Raw genomic sequence first — 11005 nt, 5'->3', positions numbered from 1 at the left:
ATGAAAGTAAGTACTCCTGTTAAAATATTTGGATGAAGTCTGTTTATGTGGTCAAAGCTGGTCTTGAATTCCTTAGTTTAAAGAACCTTTGTTTAAGACTCCCTGCAGCTCCATGGATTAATGCTGTCTTCTTTCCCTTCAGGCTGCAATAACTTGTAATTTTTCATTTGACCTGAGAAATAGTGTGGTCATATTTTAAAGGAAATTGTGCTTAATCACAGAATGGACTCCTGGAATCTGGCAATCAGAATCATTTTCTTATCACAAATTACCATTGGAATTATGGGAAACTTTTATCTTATGTTATACTATATAATACGTTACTATAAAGAATGCACATTGAAGCCCACAGATTTGATTCTCATGAACCTAATGGCAGCCAATTTCTTGATCATTCTGTCTGCAGGAGTGCCCCAAACAATGGCAGTTTGGGGACTGAAGCAGTTCTTGAATGATTTTGGTTGCGTTCTTCTATTGTACATTCAAGGATTAAGTCGAAGTTTGTCCATTTGTACAACCTGCCTATTGAGTGTTTTCCAGGCCATGACCATCAGTCCCAGAAAATCTTGTTGGAAGAACCATAAACTCAAAGTTGCGAAGAATATTGGCTGCTACATTGCCCTCCTCTGGGTCATGTATATGCTGATAAATTTCATTTTCTTTATGTACCCATTTGTTAAAATGAATAAAAATAATGTGACGAGAAAGCGAGAATTTGGGTACTGCTCTGTTGCAGGGCATGATGAAATCAGTGATTCACTCTATGCAGTACTGGCAATGTGCCCTGAATTCTTCTTTTCTCTGCTCATTTCCTGGTCCAGTGCCTCCATAATCATTTTTCTGTACAGACACAAGCAGAGGGTTCAGCACATCTGCAGTTCTTATGGTTCCAGGAGAAGCTTCCCTGAGTCCAGGGCTACTCAGAATATCCTTGTCCTAGTTTCTACCTTTCTGGCTTTTTATACTTTATCCACCATCTTGCGAAGCTGCATTGGTCTTTTGTATAAGCACAATTTGTGGATGGTTAATGTCACTCACCTCACTGCTCTATCTTTTCCCTCTTTTGGACCCTTTATTCTTAAGAGTCATTACTCCATTGTGTTCAGATTCAGTTTGGCCTGGTTAAGAAAAAAGTCCCCTAATTTTATTATAACTATATAAAATATAGGTGTTTCCATTATCAAACGGCATACTCAATTATCACCCTAAGAAATCAATAAAGTAGGTAACACCTTGTTTTTTTGAAGATTAACCAAAGTGAGCACGGGAGCTCTGGCAGCTGGTGGGATTAGTAGCCTATATAAACTGATCAGATTGTGTTTGGTCCGTTATAGTCTTCAACACTCAGAGAGTAGTGCTTTTCATTTGCCCAGATGATGTGAAAATAAGCTAGTACTCCAGCTGCAGATAGAGATGCTTTATTGTGGCTTTCATCCTATCATGGATTCTTGGCTACGTGGCTGCTTCATAGACCCCTTGTTGATATTGCACTCTCACTGCAAGGCAAGCTGAAACCATGGATAGCAGTAAACTTGTGCTTCAGGCAGCCCTTGTCCCATGACAGCTGATTTAACCTACAGTGGGACCAGAAGTCTTCTTCAGTGACGCTTTCCAAGACACCTTCCTTGTTCAAGAAAAAATCTGTCTGCTGCTAACCTTGTAGCGACAGTCCTAAACAAAGTCTGGAAAGATGGGCAGCTCCATGTTGGATCAAATTCGTGATTCATATTTTTCACCACATACCCAAATAAATTTAAAGTAATTGATTTGTTTGAGGTATTCTTGAATTTTGTTTGCTAGTTTTCACCTTTTATTAAACATAAATTACTTTCACATACTATATAATCTGAATATAGTTTCCTCTCCCTTTATCCTTCCAGTGTCTCCCCACCTCCTCTCTCAGCCAGATCCACTCCCTTTATGCCTCTCAATACAAAATAACAGGTTTCTAATAGATAACTACAAAACACAACAACATAAAGTATAACAAGATAAAATAAAGCCATCATATCAAAATTGGACAAGACTAGCCAGCTGAAAGAAAGGGCCTCAAGAGAAGGCATGAGAACAGAGACCCACTCATTTCAACATTCCAGAGTCCCATAAAAGTACTGAATTAAAAGTTGTCATTTCAACAATGAGGACCCTAAGAGAGACATACATAAATCTAATCTATATGGAAAGTAGAAAAAGACAAGATCTCCTGAGTAAATTGGGAGTATGGAGACCTTGGGAGAGGGCTGAAAGGGAGAGAAGAGGAAGAGAGCAGAGAAAAATGTAAAGCTCAATAAAAATCAATAAAAAGTTGTCATTTATGCTGCTGATCTGAAGCAGACCATGTAGCACCTGTGATTGATGATCTGGTGAGTTCATATGAACTTTGCACAGTTTAAAGGGCTTTGTGCTCCCCTGTCCCTTAATCTTTCCCATTCCTCCAGTCTCCTCTTCTGTGGGGTTCCCTATGCTATGAGAGGAGAGAGTTGATGCAACACCTCACTTAGAGCTATGTGTTCCAAGTTCGTTCTCTGAGTCTACTGTCTGTCATTGGGTCTCTGCATTTGTTTCCTGATGCAGGAAGAAGGGCAGAAGCCTCTCTGAGGCTGACTGAATAAAGCACTGTTCTATGAAAAGAGCAGAATATCAACAGAAGTATCTTAATTTTATTTCCTATTTTAGATGAATAGTGTTGTGTTTTACCATAGGCTATCTATACTCTTGTTTTTGATTAGTCAAGCAGTGTCAGGTATGGATTCCAACTCATAGAGTAAGATTTCTCTCATATCAGATGTCTCCTAGTTACTCTTAGAAGATTTGTGTTCCCAATGCCTTATCCTATTTTGCAAGCAGCTAGATCAGAGGTTTTATAGTTGGGTTGGTGTTTACTTTTCTCTTTTGGTAGCCTTCAGAATGCCTTTCCATTCAACAGACATGAGAATATGGGGGTAAAGTTTCTATGTAGGTACCAGTTGTACCTCTCCATGTTCAGTGAGTTGTGGGTGTGTTGTCTTCAACAATGGATCCTTGCTGTCAGTATGTGGATGGTAGTCTATTTTCCAAGCAACAGCCTCGGTTGTTTGTAAATTTCCATGGAACCCTTTTGGTTAATATCTCAATGGGATGAAAACCAGGCCTAGTACAGGAAGTTTTGTTTGGGGACATAAGATGGTCTATTTGGGTTTCTTCTCCCTCATAATTATTTGAAGAATTCACTAGGATCACATTAATATAGCAAGTTTAAACTGATCTAGGTTTTCATATTGCCCAAAATATGCTCTAAATTCTATTTGTCTTTCCTGTTATTCCATCCCCCAAACACATTTTCCCTTTCCACATTATCCTCCTTTACTTGTTTCTCCCCCCTCCCCTTGGCTCCAGTCCACCAATAAAATTCTTTTATTTCCTAGGGAGATCTGTTGGTCTCCCCTAGTACTGATCACTGTGCCTAACCATTCTGGGTCTATAGATTATAGACTGGTTATCATCTATTTAAAAACACCATATCTAGGCTTAGGTGAATACATACAATATTTATTTTTTTATGCTTAGGTTACCTCACTCAGGATGATTTTTATCTAGTTCTATCCTTTTGCCTCTAAATTTCATCATTTAATATTTTAAGAGCTGAGTTTTTCTTCATTGTGTAATGTATCACATTATCATTATCCATTGTTCTTCTGAGGACAATGGAGTAACAATGGGAAATTTAGACTGCTTTCAATTTCTTACTGTTCTGAGTAGAGCAACAATGAACATGTTTGAACAAGTGATCAAATGGTAGGATGAAGTATCCTTTGAGTATATACCCAAGAGTGTGCTATAGCTGCATCTTCAGGAGGACTGATTTTCAATTTTCTGAGGAAAAAAATATTAATTTCAATAATCAACTCCTACCAGCAATAGAGCAGTATTCCTCTAACTCCAAAGCCTCTCCAGTATGAGCTGTGACTTGTTTTATTGATCTTGGCTATAATGAAAGATGTAAGATGGAATCTCAAAATAATTTTGATTTTCTTTGATGACTAAGAATTTTGAACATTTCTTTAATAATTTCTCAGTCATTTAAGATTCCTTCATTGAGAATTCTGTTTAGTTCTTTACCCCATTTTAAAATAAGATTATTTGTTTTTTATCTAGTTTTTTGAGTTCTTTATGTATTTTATATATTAATGCTCTATCAGATATGGGTTTGGTAAAAATATTTTCCAATTTTGTAGGCTTCTACTTTGTTCAAACATTAGTGTCCTTTGTCATGCAGAAAATTAATGAGGTCCCATTAATTAATTGTTGATCTTAGTGCCTATGTTAATGGTGTTCTATTGAAGAAGTTGTCTCCTCTACCAATGAGTTCAAGGCTATTCCCAAATTTCCCTTCTATTAGGTTCAGTGTATCAGGTTTTATGTTCAGTTCTTTGATCCATTCGGAGGTGAGTTTTGTGCAAGGTGATAAGTGTGGATACATTTGCAATCTTCTGCATCAGTCATCCAGTTTGATCACCAATATTTGTTGAGGATTCTATCTTTTTCTGTTTTGTTCCTTTATTTTGTTTTGTATCCATAAGTATGTAGATTTATGTATGGGTCTTCAATCTGATTCTATTGATTAATGTGTCAGTTTTTGTACTATTACTGTGCTGTTTTTGCTATTATTTTTCTGTGGTACAACTGAAAATTGAGCATCTTTCTATTTCCAAAAGTTTATTTATTGTTCAGGATTATTTTAATTATTCTGTTTTTTTTTCTTTTTCTATTTGAAATTGAAAATTGTTCTTTGAAAATCTTTGAAGAACTGTGTTGAAATGATGACAGGGATTGTCTTGAATCTGTACATTGCTTTGAGTTTTGTTTTTGTTCTGTTGCTATGACAAACACCATGAACAAAAATCATGTTCAAGAAGAATGGGTTCACTTGGTTTGTACTTCCACAGTGAGTTCATCGTCAAAGAAAATCAGGACTGGAATTCAGGCAGGGAAGGATTCTAGAGGAAAGACTCATGGAGGACTGATGTTCATTGGGTTTCTTTCCCTGGATTTCTCAGCATGCTCTCTTTTCTTTTTTTATTCATTATTTTTATTTAAATTTATTTGTTAATTAAATGTATTTATTTTTCATTCCCAATAAAGTCTCTCCTCTGTTCCCCTCTGATCTGCTCATCTCCTTGATGAGATTGATCATCATCATTGATGATCATTGATGAACATTGATCTCCTTGTCCCCCCATTCATTGGTCCTCTCTTCTTGTTCAGAAAGGTGCAGGCCTTCTATGTGTATCAACAAAGTATGGCTTGTCAACTTATAGTAGAAGTAAGCTCTTTTTCTTGTTTTAAGGCTGTGAAAGGCAACCCAGTATGAGGAATAGGTCCCCAAAAGTAAATCAAAGTATAAAGACAGCCTCTGCTCACACTGTTAGGATTTCTACAAGTAGACAAAGATACACAACTATCACCTTTATGTAAGGGACCTAGGTAAGCCCCATGCAGGTTTCCTGGTTGTTGGTTTATACTCTCTGAGCTCCTATGAACCCAGGTTACATATTTCTCTGAGTTTTCATGTGCTGTCCTTGACTGATCTGACTCCTGAAATCCTTCCTCCCTTTCTTTAGCACGATTCCATGAGTTTGACCTGTTTGGCTTTGGGTCTCTGCATCTGTTTCCATTAGTTACTGGATGAAGGCTCTCTGATGACAATTGGGGTAGGTACCAATCTATGCATATAGGAGAATCATTAGGTATCATTACACTGACACTTTTTGTTCAATTATGTTTGGTTCTATACTAGGTCTTTGAGGCAATAAGCCTCTGAGTTCTGTCACTCCAGTCAGAGTCACGGGTGGGCTCAGTCTTATGCCATGGGCCAAAGGCTAGACCAGTCATTGGTTGCTATTCCGACAATCTCTGCACCATCCTGATGGTATATCCACACACATTTCATAGGCAGGACAAACTACAGATACTAGATTGTGTGGCTCACTTGATGTCCTAATCCCTCAACAGTAAATCTTTTCTGTCACAGGAGATGACCAGTTCAGGCTATGTTTCCACTGTTGCTAGGAATATTATCTGGGGTAATCCTTCTAAATTTCTGAGAATTTCCTTTGCACCAGGTTTCTACTTGACCCTGAAATGTCCCCTTTCAGTAATTTCTTTCAGTATCTTCTCCTTTATCCAGTCCTAACCTGATCATTCATTTTCTCATATTGACAAAGCCTTAGTCTACCTATGACTCTCTTCTATTTCCCCTTCCCAGGGTGAGTCATGTGTTCATCCTTGGGCCCTTATTCTTTACCTAACCTCTTTGGGTCTGTGGATTGCAGCATAGCTGCCCTTCACTTTATACCTAATATCCACTTGGAAGTATGGACATGCCATGGCAATCTCTGTGTCTGTGTTACTTCACTCAAGATATATTTTTTCTAGTTCCACCCTTTTCCCATCAAATTTAATGATGTTAGCAATTAAAAGCTAAGTAATACCACATCCTGTGGGACACTGGTCTGTATTCTGCCAATTATATTTTAAATAAGTGCTGATTGGCTAATAGTCAGTCAGAAATATAGGAGGGACAAGCAGACAGGAAGTATACGTGGAACACTCAGACAGTAAGTAGAGGTGGGTCAATGAGAACAGGCAATTCTGGGAAGAAGTGGTACAGGACAAATGTCTATATTCTGTCAATAATGTTTTAAATAAATGCTGATTGGACAGTAGCTAGGCAGGAAGTATAGGTGGGACAACTAGACAGGAAGTAAAGGCAGGTCAAGGAGAACAGGAGAATTCTGGGAAGAGGGAAGCTTTCTCTGCAGTCCTGTCCAGACACAGAAGAAGCAAGTTGTGACTATGCCGCTGAAAAGGTACTGAGCCATGTGGCTAACCCAGATAAGAATAATGGGCTAATGTAAGTTATAAGAGTTAATAAGAAGCCTGAAATAATGGGCCAATCAGTTTATGATTAATGTAGACCTCTGTGTGGTTTCTTTGGGACTTAATGACTGCAGGAACTGGGCAGGACAGAAACCTCAGACAACAAATGGCACCCATGTGAACAACTGCATCCACATAAAGCCTGGGAGAGCAAGGGGAGTAATTCTAAACAAAAAAATAGATTTAAGCACAGCTTATTGATAGCAGCATTTTCTCTGATGGGCTATGCTTGCTACAGGCAATCGCTCTCATTTACAACAGGCTTCCTGACTCAGCATTAGCTGCAAAACTCTGCAGCTCTTTTAAGAGGTCCTGCCACAACATACTTAAATGGTGTTGATGAAAAGCTATCAGGACACTTTTGGGTGGTGGTCATAGAGTTGTGGCAAGAAACTTGGCTATAGCCAGTACCTCCACCATGAGGCTGGAATCTCTGAAAGCTAAGGAATTTGGCTGGGTTCAACCGTCAAAGCCATGGCTTTAATTCTAGTCATATCGCTTAGAAAATTAAAGATTCACAGGGTCAGAAAAAGAAAAGTACAGTAAAGAGAGATTCAAAGATAAAGAAAACCTCTAAATGGTTTACAGTGTGTTTAAAAATATATGTAGGCTTGGGAGAGAAAAAAGGGTTAATGTCCTTAAAATAAAAAAGAAAGAGAGTAGTTGAGTTTGGTGGTATGTGCCTTTAATCCAAACACTTGGGAGACAGAGGAAGACAGACCCCTGTGAGTTCAAGGTGTGGTTGCACACACCTTTAATCCCAACACTTGAGAGGCAGAGGTAGATGGACCTCTGGGAGTTCAAGGTGTGGTGGCACAAATCTTTAATCCCAGTACTTGGGAGGCAGAGATAGGTGGATCTCTGTGAGTTCAAGGACAGCCTGGGCTGCAGAGTGAGTTCCAGAACAAAGATACACAGAAACTCTGTCTCAAAAAACCAAAAATTAAAAGTAAAAATAAAACAAATAGAGGTTAAGATAAAGCCACGTAAAGATGAAAAATACACAGAGAGCCTGGATACTGCATGTATTATGTTCTCTTTGAATTGTTTGAATGTTTGAATTGTTTGAATGCAGAGGAAGGAGCAACAGCTGCTAAAAGATATTTGTTTATAAATGCTGCTGAATTAATCCAAGATTGGGATTTTGAAAATACCTTGACTTCAATTGAAGCCAAAAGGTATGTTACTCTGGAGAAGAGGTTAGACTTTTGTTTGCACAGGAAATGAGAGACTTTGGATTCATTCTGAGTTAAGAATAATCAGGTATGATCAAGGAAGACCACCTCAAACATCTCCGGTAGGAACTGATGACCTGGATGTCAGAATTCTTCATTCAGAAAAGGTTCAAGACTTCTGCTTGAGATGAACAAGACTCACAGGATACTCCAGTCAGGATATGATTATAATTCAAAATTTTCTTTAGGTCCCCATAAAATTATCAGCCCTTCAAACAGCAAGAAGTAGTCTGGAATACTATGCCCACATTCCCAAAATATGGACTATGGATATTTTCTTTTGTTTAAAAAAAGAGGGGGGCCTTTGGGCCGGGGCAGGGTCCCGGTGAGGAGGAGCTTGGGCGTTCCCCGACCCCATAGACGCCCAGGTCACCCTGCAGTGCTGGCTATCCCCTCCCGCCTGCCATCCCAGCTCCCATCCAGGTACGAATTCCTATATTTCTCCCTTCCCCCTGGGGCCATAAAATTTCCCCAGCTCAGCTGCCTTACGAGCTGGGCCTGGGCTGCAGGCACATCCCGGCTGGAGGCAGTTGCTGGGTCTTAAAGGCCTCCCTGAGGACAGGTGGACCAGGGGCCAGCTCAGCCACATTCCTGACCAGCAGAGGCCCTGACTTCTAGCAGAGGGCCATCTGAGGGGTGAGTTTCCTTTGGGCCGGGGCAGGGTCCTGGTGAGGAGGAGCTTGGGCGTTCCCCGACCACATAGACACCCAGGTCGCCCTGCAGTGCTGGCTATACCCTCCCGCCTGCCATCCCAGCTCCCATCCAGGTACGAATCCTATATTTCTCCCTTCCCCCTGGGGCCATAAAATTTCCCCAGCTCAGCTGCCTTGCGAGCTGGGCCTGCATTGTAAGCACATCCCGGAAAGAAGGAGTGCCTTTACTTCAATAGCCTGCCTGAGGAAAGGTGGGCATTCTATCAGTGAAGTCCCTGCCCAAGAAGGGAACCTGACCCGGTAACAGAAGTTCCAATAGAGAACATTTGAAGTAAGAGATGGGCAGATGCCAAGGCAGGACCTCATCCAACAATCTGAAAAACAACATGGAAACACCAGATCCCAAGGACCCTACAATAGAAGGACTTGAACACCTTAACCCAGAAGAAGTGGAAAAAAGTGCCATTATGAAAGCAATAGAGTCCCTTAAACAGGATATGAATAACTCCCTTAAAGAATTGGATGAGAAATATAACAGAAAGTTTGAAGAAATGAGTATAGAATTAGATGAGAAATATAACAAAAAGTTTGAAGAAGTAAGTAAATCCGTGAATGAGACCCTGAGAAACCAAGGAAAAACAATCAAACAAATAAAGGAAACAGTGCAAGAATTGAAAACTGAAATGGAGGCAATGAAGAAAACACAAACCGAGAACCGGCTGGATATGGAAAACCTAGGTAAACGAACGGAGACTACAGAATCAAGCATAACCAATAGAATACAAGAGATAGAAGAACAAATCTCAGATTCTGAAGATACCATAGAGAAAATAAATGCTCTGGTCAAAGAAAACGGCAAATCCAACAAATTCTCTTCACAAAACATTCAGGAAATCTGGGACACAATAAAAAAACCAAATCTAAGAATAATAGGGATTGAAGAAGGAGAAGAACTGCAGATCAAAGGCCCAGAAAATATATTCAACAAAATTATAGAAGAAAACTTTCCCAACCTAAAGAACGATATTCCTATGAAGGTTCAAGAAGCATACAGAACACCGAATAGACTGGATCAGAAAAAAACATCCCCTCGCCATATAATAATCAAAACACAAAACATACATATTAAAGAAAAAATTTTAAGAGCTGCAAAGGAAAAAGGTCAAGTAACTTATAAAGGTAAACCTATCAGGCTTACACCAGATTTCTCTATGGAAACCATGAAAGCCAGAAGATCCTGGGTAGAGGTACTGCAGAAACTAAGAGACCATGGATGCAAACCCAGACTACTATACCCAGCCAAGCTATTGCTCACTATCAACGGAAAAAACAAAATATTCCAGGATAAAAACAAATTTAAACAATACGTAGCTACTAATCCAGCCTTACAGAGAATATTAGAAGGAAAATCACTACCGAAGGAATCCAACATTCACAACACGGCCTACAATAACTCGAACATCTAGCGACCATTCACAAGCACAAATCAAAGAAGAAAAACACATACACTATACTACCTAAAAAAAAAAAATGACCGGAGTCAACAACCACTGGTCATTAATATCACTTAATATCAATGGACTCAATTCACCTATAAAGAGGCACAGACTTAGAGATTGGATACGAAAACAGGATCCAACATTTTGCTGTTTACAAGAAACACACCTCAACCACAAAGACAGACACCTACTCAGAATAAAGGGTTGGGAAAAGGTTTTCCAAGCAAATGGACCTAAGAAACAAGCGGGCGTGGCCATTCTAATATCTAACAAAATCAACTTCAAACTAAAATCAATCAGAAGAAATGGAGATGGACATTTCATACTCATAACTGGAACAATTCATCAGGAGGAAGTCTCAATCCTGAATATCTATGCTCCTAATATAAAGGCACCCACATATGTAAAAGAAACTCTTCTAGAACTCAAGGCAGTCATCAAACCACACACACTAATAGTAGGAGACTTCAACACTCCTCTCTCACCAATGGACAGGTCAATCAGACAGAAACCAAACAGAGAATTGAGAGATTTATTGGAGGTATTGAATCAAATGGACTTAACAGACATCTATAGAACACTCCACCCAAATAGGAAAGAATATACCTTTTTCTCTGCAGTTCATGGAACCTTCTCGAAAACTGACCACATACTCGGTAACAAAGCAAACTTCCACAGATACAAAAAAATATTAGTAACC

At 39.3% G+C, this 11005-nt stretch overlaps 1 protein-coding gene across 1 annotated transcript; it reads left to right on the top strand.

Annotated features, from left to right (window-relative positions):
* Nucleotides 1-213: 213 nt before the first annotated feature.
* LOC125395568 (vomeronasal type-1 receptor 4-like) lies at nt 214-1161 on the top strand. Its single transcript, XM_048427011.3, has one exon. The coding sequence runs from the start codon at nt 223-225 to the stop codon at nt 1159-1161; it is 939 nt and encodes a 312-aa protein (XP_048282968.3). The 5' UTR covers nt 214-222.
* The last annotated feature ends 9844 nt before the right edge of the window (nt 1162-11005 follow it).

Source organism: Myodes glareolus, chromosome 1, assembly GCF_982192425.1.
Source record: "Myodes glareolus chromosome 1, mMyoGla1.1, whole genome shotgun sequence".
In the NCBI taxonomy this organism is placed as follows: Eukaryota; Metazoa; Chordata; class Mammalia; order Rodentia; family Cricetidae; genus Myodes; species Myodes glareolus.
The sequence above is the reverse complement of the archived record's forward strand: the minus strand, read 5'-3'. Positions and strand labels throughout refer to the sequence as shown.

Excerpts from the sequence above, each read along its gene's own strand:
- LOC125395568 (XM_048427011.3), top strand. The coding sequence starts at position 223 with ATGGACTCCTGGAATCTGGCAATCAGAATCATTTTCTTATCACAAATT.